This window comes from Syzygium oleosum, unplaced genomic scaffold, assembly GCF_021117445.2.
Source record: "Syzygium oleosum isolate NSW1041296 unplaced genomic scaffold, Sole_v2.1 Sole_v2.18, whole genome shotgun sequence".
NCBI lineage: Eukaryota > Viridiplantae > Streptophyta > Magnoliopsida > Myrtales > Myrtaceae > Syzygium > Syzygium oleosum.
The window spans coordinates 3,100,861-3,121,743 of NW_026607502.1; the positions used below are offsets into that span (position 1 = coordinate 3,100,861).

Here is a 20,883-nt window from a genome sequence, read left to right on the forward strand (position 1 = left end):
ATGATCATAAATCTACAACGTTTGTAATTGCTAAATGTGAGAAAATGCAGTTAGATATATTAACGTGGAATTATGTAGTGTAAATTTCTTTTTCGGGTGATAGGAGTTGAATTGTGATGTTGTTGGCGGATACAATCCCTAATCTTCATGAAATGTAAACTTTTCCTTTGAAGCGAAAAATTTTACGTATCAAGATCGGGGTTGAGATAACATTTGGCTTTGTGCTAGTCACATTGCTCTTTCCTTTGTCTTTATGATTAACACATGGCAGAATTTTGTCTTGCGGTCAACATTCAAGCAACAAGTGTGGGTTTATGGATTTGTGATCCTAATTTATGTTTAATGAAAAAATTCAAATAAGGGCATGAAATAAAGTTGTTTTCTCAAAGAGAGCTTCGAGAGTAGACATTGTCTCAAATAAAACCCCAAAGTTGGCCAACTTAGTTTCAAATAAAGCTCTGATGACATTTTTAAAGCCATGTTCATAGTCATTTACATCGAGGATATTTTGTTTCTTTTTTCTTTCTCTTTTCCTTTTGTTTTTCTCCCTTTCTTCTATTCATCCTCTTCTTCTTTTCTTTTTCCCACTTCCGGTGTCCGGTTTCCCTTGATGTCATAAAATCGCCGGTGACCTTTGTATTGGCGTCGGTTACGACCTCTCCTCCATCCACCGTCGGCTGTACTACACTGCCGTTCGCTCTGTTCTCACTCGTGGCCAAGGCTGCCATATCTCCGAGCTCTAAGCCATGGCCACAGCTGCCAAATCTTCAAGTTGGTGGCCATTGCCACTCTAGCTTCCAGCTCAAGGCCATGACCACGCTCTGTCCTCCTCTATTATAGAAATCAAGTTCAGTAGCTTATGGTGAACCTAAAATGCATGATGCAATTCAAACATCTTTATATTTGCACATGCTTTTGGCCTCCATAAAAAACACTGAACTTCAGATCATGTTAATTGAGTTCATAGGATACTCCAAATTAACTTCATGCAAAAAAAAAAAAAGCTACTCCAAATTAACAAACTAAATGAATTAAATCAATGACTCTCACATGCATTGCACAAATCCAAGATTTTTCGTTTGAGTCTGGTAAACATTTCCTACCACGACTCAATGCATAAACATCGCAAATTATAGCCAAATGGAGAGAGAGAGAGAGAGAGACTATGGCCACAAGCATGAAATTAGAATGGCCATAGCCACTAGCTTGGAGATCCTAGTGGCCATGGTCAAGAGCTCAGAGCTGAAGAGGCTATGGCGTGAGCACGAAAGTAGAATGGCATTAGCCACTAGCTTGGAGATCCAATGGCCATGGTCCAGAGCTCAGAGCTGAAGTGGCCATGGCCATGGTTGAGAGCTCGGAGATACAATGGCCATGGCCATGAGTGAGAAGAGAGAGAATGGTAATTGGCATCATCGAGCCAATGATAGATGGAAGAGTGATCACAGGTGACACCGGTACATAGGCTCATCGACGACTTCATGATGCTAAGTGAGATCGGACACAATGAATAAAAAAGAAAAGAAAGAAGAATAAGATGAACCGAAGAAAAGTGGAAAAAGAAAAGGAATGGAGAAATAAAAAAAGAAAAATAATGCTCTAGACGAAAATTGGCCACTTTAGGGCCAAACTGAAGAAAAGGTCTAATCATGGCTGGCCTACAGTTTTATCACTTCAACCAAAACTAATTAACTAAGAACGACATAAGTTGTATTATTTATATTATTTAGCAAGTATTATCGAACTAATAAAATAAATACATGGGTGAATGATAAAAAAAATTTACATAAATGATATGATTTATTTAATTGAACCAAATATATTATGGACATAATTTGTATGCCCATCACACAAAATATTAATTTAAGATATTTTATAGAATCTTACCATTTGATTTGCACTCTCAATTCGTGATCTGTGAGTTCATTATTTTAATTCACAATACAAATACCCCCTCCCAAGCGTGCGAGTTAGCAGAGTTGGTTTTCTGCGGATGTGTAATTGGTAGTGCTGTCAAAATGGGTCTATGAATTTTCCCCGCCAAATTCATGTGTTCGATCTAGTGCCTCAGTGAGCTCGTCTACCGCCTTCATCGCCTCGAGGTCGTCCCTCTTCTGGGCCTGGATCGAGGCCTCTGTGGACTCAAGCTGGAACTGTGGCTCCGAGAAGAGGACACTCGACACGAAGGCTCTGCTCCGGGCGCTCTCGATATGCCCTGTAGTTTCTCGAGCTCGTCGAGGATAGGGCGAGAGTCTAGCCACGACTGCATTGCTCTGTCTCTGGCTTTGCTGATCTCATCCTTCGTTCTGGTGAGTTGGGTGAGTGACATCCATATCTCTCCATGTTTGCGACTTTAGCTGTGATAACCCTTCGGAAATGTGTTGATTTATGTCCCGGGCTGTGATAGCTCATCCTTCGATAAGTTGGGAGCTCTGACACAGATTGGGTTTTGTCTCCCGGGCTGCTACTTCATCTGGATAAGGCTTCCTACAGGGAGATAGATAATGGAGAGATTGTATAGTCCCGTAGTATTTTGATTTAAACAATGTTCTATCAATTCTGAGTAATGTCTTTGTTCCTCGTACATCAAACACCTCCCCAGACCCTGCACTGCGGGGGACACCCATGAACTACTAGGTGAACATGAAAAGCTGTGTCAATTAAATATTTGGTTATTATTGTCCTCTTCTTTGTTCCTGCATTTTACATCACTTAATATCCTGTTCATCTCTTCAAATCTTAAGGACAGAACACTTGGCTTTAAGTCATTAACTGCAACTTCTAGCTCAAATCATCTGGCATGACTGAATAACTCTTATTTCTGGCATTAGCCAATAACAACAATGTTCTAGATATGACGCGAGTGGAAAGAGATGTCATTGAAGGTCGCACAGATTTGAGGATCTCAACGTTGGCAGGCCAAGATATGGAGATGGACAGGTTTCGTTGTTGTCACGTAATAGTGCTTGTATATGCAAAACAAAGTTGTTCGACAAACCTGAAGAACAATTGTTTCCCAGGATAGAACGGATCGTCTTTCCAAAGAAGCGGTACTTCTTCAAAGGAAATGTTCGAACGCAACTTAGCAGAATAATCGCACAAATGACAATGATGAAGAAAATGCAGTAGAATGCCGTGCGGAAAAAGATGAAAATGTGTAGAGTATGTCGAGAAATAAGAATGCTACGAAGAGTCACTCGACTGAACAGAACAGTTCGATTATATATAGCAAAAACAAAGAGTCACGAGCAATGAAGACACGCGTGAACCGAAGTGTTTTTTTCGTTTGGTTCGTGAACAGTCTCGACCGAAGCAGTTTTCGTTCGGCCGAACTGAACCTCATGAACAGACATGTTTGTTTGTCAATAAATAAATAAATAAATAATTTCTAACAAAACATGTCTGTTCGGGAAAAAATAAAAACCGAATGGAACGGACCCGGCCGGACCGGCGGCGGCAGCGGCGTGCGCGTGGGGGGGAACCGACCTATCACTTGACCGAACAGAACAGTTCGGTTATATATAGCGAAAACGAAGAGTCACGAGCAATGAAGACTGCGTAACGAAGTGGTTTTTGTTCGGTTTGTGAACATCGCGTCGACGGTTTCGTTGCGAATCGAACCTCACCAACAGACATGTTTGTTTGTCCAAAAATAAATAAATAAATAATTTCTAACAAAAAAACATGTCTATTCCGGAAAAAATAAAAAGGAAAAAATAAAAATTGAATGGAACGGACGACAGCAGCTTGCGCGCGGGGGAGAACCAACCTAGCTTGACGTAGGTCCTCTCCCTTCCACAAAAGTGGGGTACCTCTTGGGGCCAAAACCCATTTGAGAGGCCCATCTAAATAAACCATCTCCCATCACAACTTCTATCCAATGTAGGACTATTTCCATCCACACTTCTCATTCACAATTTATGGATTTTGGATACTAAAATCCCAACATCCGTATCCTTGCATGTTGGAAAAAAGCTTGCAGCTGAAGGCATGCACGAGTACTCACGTTCCCTCTGTAAGTCCTCAACTCCTTCCTATGCATCTACGAAGCCCTTCGTGTACTGTCCAAGAGTCTGGTTTGGCAAATCAATGACGATTCTTGAATCATGTGAGAGCGACGTGCAAGGCTGGTGAGTGGTGACCCGAGAAATCTTGATTTCGTTCTGTTTCTGTTCGAGAGGATGAGCAAGATAAAGCCTTTGCCTTCTGCCAAGGATTTCACCCTGTCGTTAGGGGTCACGGCACAGATATAACGTTTCTCAATTGCGATTTGTACAATCGAGCATATTCATTTATTAAGAATAAAACAAGACTTCTTCCTTCTAAGGGTCCTCTTGAGTTGTCTGTGTTGTTTAGGACTGGTTGATTTCCAGTTCTCCACGGTCTGTAAAATGTTGAAACTTGGATGCCATATTTATTTATTACTTTCAACGCTCTGATCAATGCCTGTCTTAGACAAAGTGAATCAGCACAACCTATGAGGCTGCTCAACCGAGTGCAGCAAGTACGATCCAAACCCATCTACACTCTTATAGCTCGTGGATTCTCGGCTTATGCGAGGGTCTTCGACGGAGTGAGGTTTGGATTTGTTGGAGCATATGTTGACCAAAGGGATTCGGCCTAGTGCCGTCACTTACGCTTCGATGTTTTATGTGGTGTGCGACCGTGGCAAATGGACCGTAGCTGTCCAAGCTGATGCAGCTAATTATTAGTGAAGGCATTCGGTTTAGTGTTGATGCTTAAAGCCATCTCATTGGAGTTCTATGTTACTCTTTCCAACTTGAAGAGACTAGATGATAGTTTAACATTATGGAGCAAAGCAAAATAACCCCGAATTTTGCAACCTTCGATCTTAAAGTGCATACACTTTTTGCCTATTGGGAACAAGGGCAAGTGTTGCGGAGGCAAGAAGAGTACTTAGGGCTGATGGTTTGTAAAATGAATTAAGCACGGGCTCTAGGGAGTTAAGGGATTGCTAGGTGGGTTCTTATAAGCCTCTTGCGAGGTGGCGCTTACCCTTCGTAGAGGCTCTCCCAAACCCTACCGAAAACAACTTGATTTGTCGTTTATTAGTAGTTGAATGAGACTAAAGTCGCTACAAACCTATTCTAGGCCAATTAGGAGCTAAGTAAGGCACGGTAAATCGCCTTAGTTCTGCAAACTATAGATTTCGGATTTGGAGAGTTGGTTACCCTAGTTTTATCTAGGAAACTCTAACTAGCAAATGATAACAAATAATAAACCATCAAAGAAGATGCACACTACCTTACTTATTCCTGGAGATCAAATGGAAGTCTAAACATGAAGGATTAATACTGAGGTACATATGAAGAAATACATATGGAGTCGATGATATCCAAAATCAAATCTCAAATTACAATTCAAACTATTATTGAATGAAGTGGATTATATTGTATTTGGGAGCAATGCAGAGGAATCTGAATGAGACGATTGTATAGAAAAGGTAGTAAATGTGGACACTTCGGTGTCATTGGTCTTGGTGGCATAAGACGTAACAATTTATGCCATAGAGAATGTGGATAGAGGTACCTGGTAAGTAGGGATTGGCAATTTTAATGGGAGAAGGGGCGGTGGATCGTTGAAGTTGAGAACGCTAAACGCTTTTCTTATGGAAGGACGGGCAGTGTGGTCCGGATGAGCACACCACAGCCCTACAACCATTAAGCACTCTAGTTGCATTTCATTGAAATCGGTACCAAGTTTCGAGTCTGCCGCATCAAGTAATCTCTTGGTCCCGTACAGCTCCCAAACCCAATCCACCAGCCAAACTTGGCCTTCCTTGGCCCTTGGCTCAACGATTTTTCTTCCACAAGCTATTTCTAATAGGACGGCTCCAAAGCTATAGACATCCGATTCCTTACTCACCTTGCCCGTGTAAATGCATTCAGGAGCCATATAGCCCATCGTCCCGGCCAACACTGTCGTTTGTATCCCTTTGGCATGGTCAACTAACCTAGCCAAACCGAAGTCCCCTAATTTAGCATTGAAATCGAAATCGAGCACGATATTGCTAGACTTTATATCCAGGTGCAGGACACATTGTTCCCATTCTTCGTGGAGGTAAAGCAATGCCGAGGCTATGCCTTGCGCGATTTTGTACCGCTTCTCCCAAGGCAAGAAGTTTTTTCTTTTGAATAGATGAGAATCGAGACTACCATTAGACATGAACTCATAGATAAGGAGGAGTTGCTTTTTCTCGTGACACCACCCAATGAGTTGCACTAAGTTTCTGTGCCGGAGCCGACTTATGGTCTTCACTTCGGTGGCATACTCTTTTATCCCTTGTCTTGACCCTGGGCTAATCTTCTTAATTGCGACACTAGCATTCATGCTGGTTAAGTAACCTTTGTACACTCTCCCAAAGCCCCCTTCCCCAAGCAACCGTTCCACTGCAAAATTATCGGTTGCTGCGACCAAGTCCTTGTAGGAGAATTTCTTGGGCCCCGACACTTGCTCGAATTCTTCTTCGATCGCCGCATCATCTTCTTCTCCACTCGTGTAAGTTCTCTTTCTCTTCAAACGTTGACAAAACCAAATAAAGGCTACAACAAGAATGAGCAAAATGAAAGAACCAGAGCTTAAGATAGACCATAGCCATAACTTGCTCTTTGGTGACGCATCTGTACCATTTGTTGGAATCGGAACTGCTGGAGCCGGAGCATTTGTGCCATTGGAAATATTTGTACCATTTGCTGGAATCGAATTATTTGCTCCGGCCACTTGCACAGTAGAGCTGAATTCCCATGCCTCAAGAGTGTGCAACTCGAAACCCCAACCTGTGGTAGCCGAGAAACCGAAAGTCACCCACTCCGGCAAATACTCAGTCAAGTTGGCTCTGTAATCGATAGTGGAGGAATTTATGTCGGTACCCGTGGCATTGGCGTCTATCATGAGAACGCTCAAGTTTTGTGTGCTAGAATTGTACGTTATCGTTGTGTTGATCTGCCCACCGCTCATGATTTTATCCTTGAACCAATCGACGCAGCTATAGTTCGCGGAAGTGAGATTATTCATGTCTATACCGATATGTGCAGCTTGTGGACAATCCGGGTCTGACGCTGGGTTGTAGAAAGTGTCGAACTCGACGGCTACAAACCATGCAGAAGAGTTGGAAGGGTCGCGATGTTTATCCATAACAGCCAGGTAGCCTCCGGATGAGTTGGCCGGGAGTTGAGACCCATTGGGCACAAGAAAGAAGGTCAATCCATCGGCGAACATTGACTTGTTTCGTGAATTGATGACGAAGGTGAATTGGGTGGTGAAATCCGCCACGTTCCCGGTCGCCTTATCCCAAAGGTGCATCGGCTGGTGGTACGTGGCCCACCCCACGCTCCCATGGAGGTTCTGGTCTACATAGGCCTTTGTAAGTTGGATGGAGTGGCTCGAAACCGACGCATCGCCTTCGAGTTGAATCCTATCATTGTTGAAAGTCTGGAAGCTGAAGTTCATCCCCTGTGACGATGCCGAAGACGTGAAGGCAATGGCTAGAGAGAGAACCAAGACTAGTAAGAGTGATCGAAGCTCTCTGGTCTCAAAACTCATGATATCTGCTGAGCCGTGAAGTGCCGTGCTCGTTGAGGTTTTCCACGCTGCCCTTGAAATCTGGGACTGAGCACAGCTCTTTGGTGTCCGTGGCGTGTTCCAAGGACTTCTCTTTGGTTGAAGAACTTGCCATCAATGTACCCGAAATTGACGGAGTCCCGCACGCGCTTCCACCACGACAAGTCTCTTGACTTTGAAAAAGGACAAAAAAAAAAGAAAAGAAAAGAAGAACGATTGAAGTGATGGCCCGCGCTCTCGACATAGACGAGAAAATATTAAGCGCCGTGCGTCACTCCCACTCCACTCACTGCTTGTGCCATTGCCACGTGTCCTAGTAGGGACCACTATTTTTTCAGATTCTTTTCTCTCTCCTCTCACCGCCTCTACGTTTTCTTCGTTACTCAGACGTAGAATAAATGAACTGATTTGACGTGATTTTGCAGTTAATTTTCTGACCCTTTTTCTTTTATTCCCCCTTTTCCTTTTCTTTTTTCGTTTCTTTTCTTTTCCACACCACTATGCACCTCCTTCCTTATGGCTCGTCTCCTTCTTCCACTTCATTGCCAAGAAGACATCACTGTTCATCTTCCGTTTTTTATGTGGCCACAGGTGGCAGCCACTCGCCCATATCCGCAATCTCTGTCTCTCCTCTCTAATCGGCTCCATTTTTCCCGCGAGCAAAAAGTAATAAAATCTCACTCGTCTCACATCGTCAAATCGCCTCCTCTCACTGTCACCATCTCTCCCTCCATCGAGACTCCCAATATCTCCAAAACAATCCGATTCTTCTCCCAACCCTCGAATCGTGCAGCTTCACCGATACTGCTTCAATTCAATCGTCATGATTCGTATACGTCAGTGAATCTGAAGAGAGAGATGACCCCTTCCCACTTCCTCACTCCTCTGCGACAAGAAACGGTCTCCAAAAATGGAGTTCGAAGAAGCCATAATGAAGCTGACCACCCACAGGCCCAACGAAAGAAAAGGTGGCCCCAAGCTCAACAGGTGGCACTATCATCATCTCCTTTCGCAGGTCGCCCAAACCCAGCTAGCCGAAAGCCTACCATCACAGTCGAGAAGCCATGCCCGATGAGCTCCTGTGCCCTGTTTCGGCAATGGTAGCCGGCCATCGCCGAGGTCCCAGTGAAGCCCCGCCAATCCTGTGCGGCGATGGTGGGGCGGCATAAAAAGAAGATGAATAGTAAATAAAATGAATAAAAGAAAAAAATCAAAACAGTAAAAAGTTTTAAAATTATAACACGAAGATTGAGACCATTGACAGTAAAAAGAAAAAAATTAAAAAGCTTATAAAATTTCTTAAAACAACGTGGTTTTGAGTTATACACATTGTATCACCAACCTTATCAAATAAAATGGCTTGCGCTAACTCATTCGCCAGTTAGCGATTCCAACCTAAATTGGTCAATTTTTCTCTTGGGTAGAAATAAATTGACCAAATAAACTATAATGAAAAATCGTCAAAAATTTAGGATTACGTTTGCTAAATTGAAAAGTTCATGACTGAATTGACATCCGTACATTAAATTTATCACTTTTTGGGTAATTTTCACCTAATAAAATTCAATCCCATTCTACTTCCTTCATTGGTCATTAAACATGTACTCTATAGGATAGCCTCTAATTACATAAAAACGATGGACTTTGACAAGTTGTTATTGATGCATGAATATAACTCACTTGTGCAAAGAGCCATCCAAGATCCGAAGTGTCACATATAAACTAATATAATAAATTAGTTTTAATATTTTAAGCACTAATAGGATATCATCAGACGGGGTCATTGATTATGTCATGTGTTAGACGTATGATGATTGCATTGATAATTGCTTTGCCATAGTAATACCATATGATGCAAAGAAAAACACTAGTTCAAATCATGCTAGAACAACAATGACCAAAGGTTAGGTCTACCGGACCCCTCTCTTTTTCTTCTTCTATTTTTTCCTGTTTTTGGGTCTGAAGGGTTTGGGAGACTTTGTGAATGTTAGGCTTTCGTTATTCGCTAAAGAATGACAATTGACCATCAGCAACTGAGCCATATATTTGACCTTTGACCTTCAATAGATTTTTTAATTGCTGTATTATTACGGACTAGATTGAACAAATTGAATATCAATCAATCATTTTGTCCTATTGATTTCTTATATAATAGAGAAAATGACACAAACAGCCCCTAAACTTTGACCTAATGTGCAATGTGATCCATGAACTTTTAATTTGTTCAATGTGGTCCTTGAATGTTAATCCAATGTGCGATATGGTCCCTAAACTTTTAATTTGTTCAATGACATCCCTGAACTTTTGGTACATATTCAATTTAGTCCATAAACTATATGAAAATGTTCAATGTAATCCTTCAATTAATTCAAATTCAAGGACTATATTGAACATTTTTATATAATTCAGAGACTACATTGAACATGTATCAAAAGTCCATGGATCACATTGAACAAGTTAAAAGTTCAGGGACCACATTGAACCTTAGGTTAAAGTTTAGGGGCTACATTGAACAAATTAAAAGTTCATGAATCACATTACACATTGGGCCAAAGTTCATTGACTGTTTATGTCATTATCCCTGTATAATACTAGTCCCCCCCCCCCCCCCCCCATTTCTTTAACACATGCAGTTCATTAAGAGCCGAATACATAGATTTTATTTTTCCTTTTCAATTTTTACAATTAGTTATGCCAAAGGCTAGTAATTTAAATTTTCCCATTAAGGAAATTCAAGTATCTAAGCGAATTGAAAATCCCCACTGCTCTCCAGTTGCCTACAATTCCCTCCAGTAAATTTGTACGAGTCTTGTTAATCCTCAACCGTTGTTGTTCCTTAAACCTACATCGGATCATAGCACATGATGGTTGAAACAACCTCCTCAACCATGTTCAAATGTAGCCGCATTTGTAATGTTTTGTCGCTCTCTTTTGAAAAGAGGCGACTTATAGCTTGTTCAACTTTAGACTTTTTGCTGATACTTGAGAAAAGAAAAAATCCATTAAATAAAAAATTTGCTAGAGATCGTTCTCTTTCTTATTCTCACATCTAGAAGATCTCATCCGGACATGACGGTTCTATTTTTCAGCTTGGGAAGAAAAAGGAACTGCTCCCTCCTTATCTCTGAGAGTTCATCTCTTGTAGCTCAGACTCTCATCTGTTTAAAAAGATCAAGCTTTTTGAGATGGGGAAAAGAGGTACTAAATCAAGCGACGGGTAGCCTTGACATTGCTATGTATCCACGAATGCAAATGCTACGTTGTTCATAGGGACATGAAGTTTGCCAACACATACTCGATTTGGGTTCCAATGCGAAATTGGAGGACTTTGTGCCTGACTAGGCTAGTCCACCATGCCAAAGGGTTGCAGACGACGGTACTGGTTGGAACATTTGGTTATATGGCACCTGAATGATAAAGGGATCACACTGTCTTTTCGTTTTTTCTTTTGCAAAGAAGAAAATAGTCCGCAATGGCCCACATAAAATAGTACATGATCAAGTTTCAATTGTATATAGACGAACACATCTAGACGTTAGGCTTAGATAGCTAGCCCATTATTGGCTCATTTATATAATATTACATTAGACTATATTATATATAATAACATTTTTGGGTAATTTGAAGTGATACTTATGTAATTATGAACTTTTGGTATCTTCAAAAAAGATGAAACCCCATAAGATAAATGCAGCTACTCCACTGACCAAAAACAAAATGTACACCTTTTATCATTTCGCTTTTATAATGCTGTTTTATGCCTCATAATTTCCTACATATAATAATACTAAAAAATGCTCACGATAGAGCTCAGTAAATATCTACAGGCCGATTTTTAGAAGGTTCATTAACAGTATGAAAAATAATTTATACCTTTGACATGTGGATGAGCTCGGGTTACGTTATCAAGTCTAAATATACAAGTCATCCATCTAATGATCAATTAGTATAAAAAATTATGCTGACAATAAACTGAATGATAATTCCTTGATTCTATGATCAATCCATTCTTAGCCAACCGTGGACTTTTTTGGAGGAAGGCACTGCGATATCGCCCCAAAGGTGTGCATTCACATGAGCTAAGTAATCAAGTTATTGATTTTTCTATGAAAAAACTTGTTCGGTCCAGACGGTCCGGTCTCACCCTGGAATCGGAAACCAAACCACCCATCATCGATTATAATTTTATGGAATTGGGAATCGGACCAGCTCTCCTAGGAACCGGCCATTCCGGTCCGGTTCGGGCAGCTCTCGGTTCGGGTGGTTCCTGTTGTACACCATTAACCACAACTATCTCCAATCAATATACTAAGCGGGTTTCAATGCGCAAAATGAAAAATATTCAAGATAAATGATATTAGCAATATAATTTCCAGAGATAGTGAATCGAAATTCAAAGGAAAATCTAGACTTTACTCAACCGCGAATTAGGTCACACTTTCAAGGAATTTCATAAACGCTCTCAGAAAATGGATTCCGACAAAACAACAAGAGATCATCTGCGGGTTCACACGAACAAATTCGAAAGACAAAAGAACTAGAATAGAGAAATTTCCTGATTGTTGGACCGCCGAATAAGTCACGAACTGGCCGTGAAAAGTGGACCTCCGAATGTCAGATACTCGACCCTTTTGATACTGTTGAAGAATCAGCTGTCTTGAAAAGCTCATCAAGATTACAGCTTGTTCCAACAATGGATGAGCATCAAACTAGCCACGAACTGGCCAAAAAAAGTGGACTCTAGAATTATGATGCCCGTCTCCTTCGGTTAGATTGGATAACAACGTGCTGTAGAGGCATCCACAATATTCCAACAGGTTCCGACAATGAAGAAACGCGTACTCCCCGCTTTCGTGCAACTGCACACTGGACTTCTAATTAAGACCGAGCAGTCCGATTTATTCGGTTTTTGTCTTGAGAGACCCATTTTCATATGTCCCAACCTCCTAATTCCAGCATGATTCAACAGCGAACCGATGTGGACACATCGATTTCGTGAGGGTGTGCACTGGAGTCACAGTACTGGACAAGGACCTGCTTTCTGTGTTCTCTCTCTATCCTTCATTTTCTTACTCTCTGTTTCCGAGAATGGCTCCCTTTTTGTCGAGTGGTGGCGAAGACCCTCTTCAAAGAAAATCCAGCCTAATCTCCCCGTGAATGATCTCCTCGTGCACCCATTCAATCCCTCTACTTATCCTCTCTTTCAACGCCAGCCTCCACCTCTCTTATTCCCCTTTTTTATTCATTCTTCACTTTTCTTTGTCACCGAGTCCGCTGATGATGCGCCCCCAACAATTCTCTTCCTTTCTTCGATCCCTTCATTCACGGCCAGGCTTGCCTTTTCTTTTGGTTCCCTCAGATACGCTCACCAGCTCACCCTTTCGGCATGCGCGAAATCTCCTTTGCCAACATCCAGGCCATCTCCCGTTTCATATCCCTTTCGATTAGTTTCCCTAGTATTGAGTTACCTCCAATCCCTTTTCAATTTGAAGAGGGTACTTGGTTGTGAGAAGGGCTAGGTTGATGCTAGACTAGGTGAGGGACATATCAAGGTGATTGGGAACGAGAATGGCGACGGGATAATGTCGAGAATGATGTGCCCCGGTGTCATGCACAGCCAAGCACGAGAACAAGGGAGACTCGCATGAGCCCCCACCGTTCAAACTTAACAAATTGAAAGTCATATCAGCAAATTTAAATAACTTGAATTACCAAAATGACGACATTGAACATTTTCATATAGTTTAGGGACTAGATTAAACATTTACGAACAGTTCATAAATCACATTGAACAAATTAAAAGTCCAAAGACGACATTGCACATTGGACCAAAATTTATGGACCATTTGTATCATTTTCCCTAAAATAAAAATGTCATTTAAAGAATATGACGCCAAATAAAGAAATCCATATACTTTAAAATAAAAATAAAATTGAATTTGTGAAAAGTAAATAGTATTCAAACTCTTCTTTTCTATTCAAATATATGTCATCTGACCATGATTATAAGTCTATCTTAGCTCAATTGCAGGTTTAAACTTTCAAGTTGTATTTTGCAAGTCCGATTGACAGTGATAACAAAAAGGAGTATAAACACATGTGAAAACAAGTTTATAATATATGCCGGCCACGTAACTAGTTGCTCTTGGTTGCACAAATTCTCATTTGTTCTCAGTTGCAACGGATTCCAAACCTTGTTATGTTAAACGCTTATTAATCAAGAAAACAAGAATCACTATAAGTTGTATTTGGCAACCAGTCGACCGGGAAAAAAAATGAACAGAAGAGGTAGCTCTTGCCATACCATGCAACTATAACCCACGCTCCTCCTTTTCCATTGGTAAACTGAATCGCGAGCGGATCGATCAATTCACTAGTGAATGAACAATTCGATACATATCTATCTTTTCAACTAATTCATGATTTCTTGCATGTTTATTTCCTATCAAATGATGTAACTTCCGTCCTTGATTCTATATTTATGTTTCGAAATGCACAAATGTAAATTTTTATTCTTCGCAATATACTTATGAATGAAACGACAAATAAAGATTTATTTATTTAGATATAGATGGGAAAAATTATCAAAAAAATCTTAAACATATTACAATTTTGTCAATTCAGTCATCAACCTTTTTTTTTGTCAATTGAGTCCTAAACATTTTGTATTTGTGCCAATTGAATCTATACGGTCAATTTTGGCCGGAAATCGTTAATGTGGATACCGGTCGTCTTACGTGGCATAGCCAGTGCTGATGTGGATAATTTTTACCAGTATTTTAATTTTTTTTCGAATTTTTACAATTGCCACATCCGGCGCTAACGTGGACAATTGCAATAAGTTTAGAACTTTTTTTGATAATTTTCTTGATATAGATGCGATCCTTGTGTCAACAAAGCAATGAGAATTATTATATGCATAGAAAAGTCATCCTCGATTTTGTGATTTCTTTTCATAGATTATGGATCTTGCTTAAAATATTTTGCATTGTATAATATATATATGCCCATCACACAAAATATTAATTTTAGGTATTTTGTAGGATCTTGCGATTTGATTTGCACCCTTGATTCACGATCCGCGAGTTCATTATTTTAATTCACAATACATTTGTCTCTCCTCGGCCACTATCTCTCCTTCACTCTGCCCACACCACACTCTCTCTCTCTCTCATGTAAAGTTAGTAGAATTGGTTTTTTTGCGGATGGGTAACTGGTAGAGCTGTCAAAATGAGTCTGTGAATTTTTCACCCCAAATCCATTTTATAATTCATACATGATAATCTGAGTATTTATATGAGTCGCTAAAATTTGACAAATGTGTAATTATTGGGTTTTGAGTAGTATGGCCTATGCGAGGGTCTCCGACAGAGTGAGGTTTGGATTTGTTGGAGCATATGTTGACCAAAGGGATTCGGCCTAGTGCCATCACTTACGCTTCGATGTTTTATGTGGTGTGCGACCGTGGCAAATGGACCGAAGCTGTCCAAGCTGATGCAGCTAATTATTAGTGAAGGCATTCGGTTTGGTGTTGACGCTTAAAGCCATCTCATTGGAGTTCTATGTTACTCTTTCCAACTTCAAGAGACTAGATTATAGTTTAACATTATGGAGCAAAGCAAAATAACCCCGAATTTTGCAGCCTTCAATCTTAAAGTGCATACACTTTTTCCCTATTGGGAACAAGGGCAAGTGTTGCAGAGGCAAGAAGAGTACTTAGTGCTGATGGTTTGTAAAATGGATGAGCACGGGTTCTAGGGAGTTAAGGGATTGCTAGGTGGGTTCTTATAAGCCTCTTGCGAGGTGGCGCTTACCCTTCGCACAGGCTCTCCCAAACCCTACTGAATATAACTTGATTTTGTCGTTTATTAGTAGTTGAATGAGACTAAAGTCACTACAAACCCATTCTAGGCCAATTAGGAGCTAAGTAAGGCAGGGTAAATCGCCTTACTTTTGCAAACTATAGATTTCGGGTTTGGAGAGTTGGTTACCCTAGTTTTATCTAGGAAACTCTAACTAGCAAATGATAACAAATAATAAACTATCAAAGAAGATACATACTACCTTACCTAATCCTGGAGATCAAATGGAAGTCTAAACATGAAGGATTAATATTGCGGTACATATGAAGAAATACATATGGAGTTGATGATATCCGAATCAAATCTCAAATTACAATTCAAACTGATTTTATTGAATGAAGTGGATTATATTGTATTTGGGAGCAATGCAGAGAAATCTGGATGAGACGATTGTATAGAAAAGGCAGTAAATGTGGACACTTCGATGTCATTGGTCTTGGTGGCATAAGACGTAACAATTGATGTTGTAGAGAATGTGGATAGAGGTACCTGGTAAGTAGGGATTGGCAATTTTAATGGGAGAAGGGGCGGTGAATCGTTGAAGTTGAGAACGCTAAATGCTTTTCTTATGGAAGGACGAGCAGTGTGGTCCGGATGAGTGCACCACAGCCCTACAACCATTAAGCACTCTAGTTGCATTTCATTGAAATCGGTACCAAGTTTCGAGTCTGCCGCATCAAGTAATCTCTCGGTCCCGTATAGCTCCCAAACCCAATCCACCAGCCAAACTTGGCCTTCCTCGACCCTTGGCTCAACGACTTTTCTTCCACAAGCTATTTCTAATAAGACAACTCCGAAGCTATAGACGTCTGACTCCCTACTTGCTTTGCCCGTGTAAACGCATTCAGGAGCCATATAGCCCCTAGTTCCTGCCAACACCGTCGTTTGTAACCCTTTGTCATGGTCAACTAGCCTAGCCAAACCAAAGTCTCCTAATTTAGCATTGAAATCAAAATCGAGCATGATATTACTAGATTTTATATCCTGGTGCAGGACACATTGTTCCCATTCTTCATGGAGGTAAAGCAATGCCGAGGCTATGCCTTGCGCAATTTTGTACCGCTTCTCCCAAGGCAAGAAGGTTTGTTCTTTGAATAGATGAGAATCGAGACTACCATTAGACATGAACTCATAGATAAGGAGGAGTTGCTTTTTCTCGTGACACCACCCAATGAGTTGCACTAAGTTTCTATGCCGGAGCCGACTTATGGTCTTCACTTCGGTGGCATACTCCTTTATCCCTTGTCTTGACCCTGGGCTAATCTTCTTGATTGCGACACTAGCATTCATGCTGGTTAAGTAACCTTCGTACACTCTCCCAAAGCCCCCTTCCCCAAGCAACCGTTCCACTGCGAAATTATCGGTTGCTGCGATCAAGTCCTTGTAGGAGAATTTCTTGGGCCCCGACACTTGCTCGAATTCTTCTTCGATCGCCGCATCATCTTCTTCTCCACTCGTGTAAGTTCTCTTTCTCTTCAAATGTTGACGAAACCAAATAAAGGCTACAACAAGAATGAGCAAAATGAAAGAACTAGAGCCTAAGATAGACCATAGCCATAACTTGCTCTTTGGTGATGCATCTGTACCATTTGCTGGAATCGAATTATTTGCTTCAGCCACTTGCACAGTAGAGCTGAATTCCCATGCCTTAAGAGTGTGCAACTCGAAATTCCAAGCTGTGGTAGCCGAGAAACCGAAAGTCACCCACTCCGGCAAATACTCAGTTAAGTTGGCTCTGTAATTGATAGTAGAGGAATTTATATTGGTACCCGTGGCATTGGCGTCTATTATGAGAACGCTCAAGTTTTGTGTGCTAGAATTGTACGTTATCGTTGCGTTGATCTGCCCACCGCTCATGATTTTATCCTCAAACCAATCGACGCAGCTATAGTTCGTGGAATTGAGATTATTCATGTCTATACCGATATGTGCAGCTTGTGGACAATCCGGGTCAAACCCTAGGTTGTAGAAAGTGTCGAACTCGACAGCTACAAACCATGCAGAAGAGTTGGAAGGGTCGCGATCTTGATCCACAACAGCCAAGCTGCCTCCGCCTGAGTTGAGCAGGAGTTGAGACCCATTGGGGACAAGAAAGAAGGTCATTCCATCAGCGAATTCCGTGTGTCCTTGAGAATTGATGACGAAGGTGAATTGGGTGGTGAAATCCGCCACGTTCCCAGTCGCCTTATCCCAAAGGTGCATCGGCTGGTGGTACGTGGCCCACCCCGTGCTCCCATGGAGGTTCTGGTCTACAAAGGCTTTTGTAAGTTGGATGGAGTCGCGCGAAACCGACGCATCGCCTAGGAGTTGAATCCTATCATTGTTGAAAGTTTGGAAGCTGAAATCGATGCCCTGTGACGATGCCGAAGCCATGAAGGCAATGGCTAGAGAGAGAACCAAGACTAGTAAGAGTGATCGAAGCGCTCTGGTCTTGAAACTCATGATATCTGCTGAGCCGTGAAGTTTCATTCTCGTTGAAGTTTCTACGCTGCCCTTGAAATCTGGGATTGAGCACAGCTCTTTGGTGTTTCAATGACTTTTCTTTGGTTGAAGAAATTGCAAATCCCTTCAACCACCATAGTCCACACGCGCTTCCACGACGCCTAGTCTCTGGACTTGAAAAAAAAATAGAAGAAGAAAAGAAAAGGAAAACAATTGAAATGATGGCCCGCGCTGCCGGCATAGACGAGAAAATATTAAGTGCCGTGCGCCACTCCCACTCCACGCATTGCGCTGCCGGCATAGACGAGAAAATATCAAGTCTCTTGACTTGAAAAAACTATTTTTTCAGATTTTTATCTCTCTCCTTCCTTACTCTCTCTCTCTCCTCTCACCGCCCCTTCGTTTTCTTCGATACTTAGACGTAAAATAAATGAACAGATTTGACGTGATTTTGCAATTCTTTTTTAAAATTTTCTGACCCTTTTCTTTTTCGTTTCTTTTCTTTCCCACACCATTATTCATCTCCTTCCTTATCGCTCATCTCCTTCTTCCACTTCATTGCCAAGAAGACATCACCGTTCATCTTCCTTTTTTATGTGGCCACAGGTCGCGGTCCTCGCCCATATCCGCAATCTCTGTCTCTCCTCTCTAATCGCTTGCATTTCTCCGCAAGCAAAAAGTAATAAAATCTCACTCGTCTCACATCGTCGAATCGCAGATAACATTGCCGCAACAATCTGCAAAGAACAATTCTTCACTGATACTCCTTCACTTCAATCATAACGATTCGTATACGTTAGAGAAGCTGAAGGGAGAGATGACCCCTTCCCACTTCGTCACTCCTCGGTGACAAGAAACGGTTTCCAAAAACGGAGTTCGAAGAAGCCATAATGAAGCTGACCCCACAAAGAAAAGGTGGCCCCAATCTCAACAGGTGGCACTATCATCATCTCCTTTCGCAGGTCGCCCAAACGCAACTAGCCGAAAACCGACCATCACAGTCAAGAAGTCATGCCCAATGAGTTCCTGTGCCCTGTTTCGTGGTCTCTCATGGCCAACCCAAATCTGGGCAAGGGTCGCCGGCCGTCACCGAGATTCCGGTGAAGCCCCACCAATCCTCTCCGGCGATGATGGGGCGGCATAAAAATGGAACAGTAAGGAAAATGAATAAAAGAACAAAATCAAAACAACAAAAGTTTGAAAAAAAAAAAAGGAACGAAGATCGAGACCGTTAACAGTAAAAATAAAAAATTCAAGAGTTAATTTCACAAAAAACTCCAAACTCTTATATTTACGATCAATTTACCCAAAATTAATTTTTTATCATAAAAAATCCCAAACTGATATACATATGACAAATTTACCATAAATTAATTTTTTGACCACAAAAAATCTCAAATGAGTACACTTATAACAAATTTACTTTCCGTTAACTCCCGTTAAATTTTACCGTTAAATGGACATGGCAAGTCCATGTGGAAATCCATAGGGTAAATACCATGAAAAACCTCAAACTGGTACACCCGTGACAAATTGACTGTATTAGTTTGGGATTTTTCGTGATATTAACCCTATGGATTTTCACGTGGACTTGCCACGTCATCATACGACGTCACCATGTGTCATCCACGTCAGCAAATTTAACGGTAAAATTTGACGAAGGGTAAATTTATCACATGTGTATCAGTTCGTGATATTAACCCTATGGATTTTCACGTGGACTTGCCACGTCATCATACGACGTCACCATGTGTCATCCACGACAGCAAATTTAACGGTAAAATTTGACGAAGGGTAAATTTATCACATGTGTATCAGTTTGGGATTTTTGGTGGTCAAAAAATTATTTTGGAGTAAATTTGTCACATGTATACTAATTTTAGATTTTTCGTGGTAAAAAAAATAGTTTGGGGTAAATTTATCATAGGTGTACCAGTTTGGATTTTTCATGGTATTAATCCAAAAATCAAACAACTTATAGAAGATCATTCTCTATATTCTCAAAACGACTTGGCTTTAAGAAATTCTATAAGTTTTACAAAAAATAAAGAGATATCAATTTAAACTTTTGGTAAGACAAAAATTAATTTTGAAAAAAAATGTATTTTTGAGATGTCAGTTTGAAATTTTTAGTAGTATTAGCATGATCTTAACAATGACGGAATAACAAATGTTAACCGAATTGATTGAATCTGGATGCAATCATGAAATTAACCCTAAATTTTGTTTGGAAATTGCATATAACAGATATACGAAAAATGATGGTGGTTTTAAGCTCTGAGAGAGAGCAATTCAACCCTAAACCATAACTCCTTAGACTTTTCTCCTTTTTTCACCTAAAAGCTTTTATAGGCGAACATTTGACAACTCAAAGTCGCTATTAATTTCATGATCTTCATAAAATTCACCGCTTACGTCGCATCTTTTGTCTCCCAAAGTTCATAAATTATCTCACAGTGTCAATTATTCTCATCCACCCTTATGTAGTATATCGCTCGCATTCGTAAGCCTAGCTAGCCCATGGCATTCTTCACATTGCCACCAACTCTTCACGCTCATCAAGCATTGAGTAGTTATTAGGATTGTTCAATCATAACCATATGGTATTCATCGATTTTGAGTCTCGAGGCCAAGCATTGAAAGTGCGTCTTAATAGCCAAAATGGCTATATCGGGTGCAAGTTGATGCGGCCGATGCTCGATGTATAGCATTATCATGAAACCGAGCAAATCTAAACGTTCCAACCAAATCAAGTCATGTCAATGATGACAATTAGACGACTATTGTCGAGAAATGTTTGTACTCACCTCAGGCGTCTCTTTTCTTCATAAAGGAAGAGGTCAACTCAAATCTTGGATCGATGTATATGGATGGAAAACAAATGGGGAGACACTTATCCTGTCTTTTTTCTTTCTTACATCTCGTGTGAGCCTTCCACTTTTTTGGTGATTACGACCTAATTAATCTGTTATTCTGTACTAGATTTAGCTCTAATAGA

The 20,883-nt window shown here is 40.8% G+C and overlaps 2 protein-coding genes across 2 annotated transcripts; both read right to left on the minus strand.

Annotated features, from left to right (window-relative positions):
• Positions 1-5,290: 5,290 nt before the first annotated feature.
• LOC115682088 (L-type lectin-domain containing receptor kinase IX.1-like) lies at positions 5,291-7,623 on the minus strand. Its single transcript, XM_056319534.1, has one exon. It carries the CDS (start codon positions 7,561-7,563, stop codon positions 5,521-5,523), a length of 2,043 nt encoding a protein of 680 aa, XP_056175509.1. The 5' UTR covers positions 7,564-7,623; the 3' UTR covers positions 5,291-5,520.
• A 7,995-nt stretch (positions 7,624-15,618) lies between these two features.
• Positions 15,619-17,965, minus strand: LOC115682044 (L-type lectin-domain containing receptor kinase IX.1-like). The gene has a single exon (XM_030606173.2). It carries the CDS (start codon positions 17,910-17,912, stop codon positions 15,789-15,791), a length of 2,124 nt encoding a protein of 707 aa, XP_030462033.2. The 5' UTR covers positions 17,913-17,965; the 3' UTR covers positions 15,619-15,788.
• Between the last annotated feature and the right edge of the window lie 2,918 nt (positions 17,966-20,883).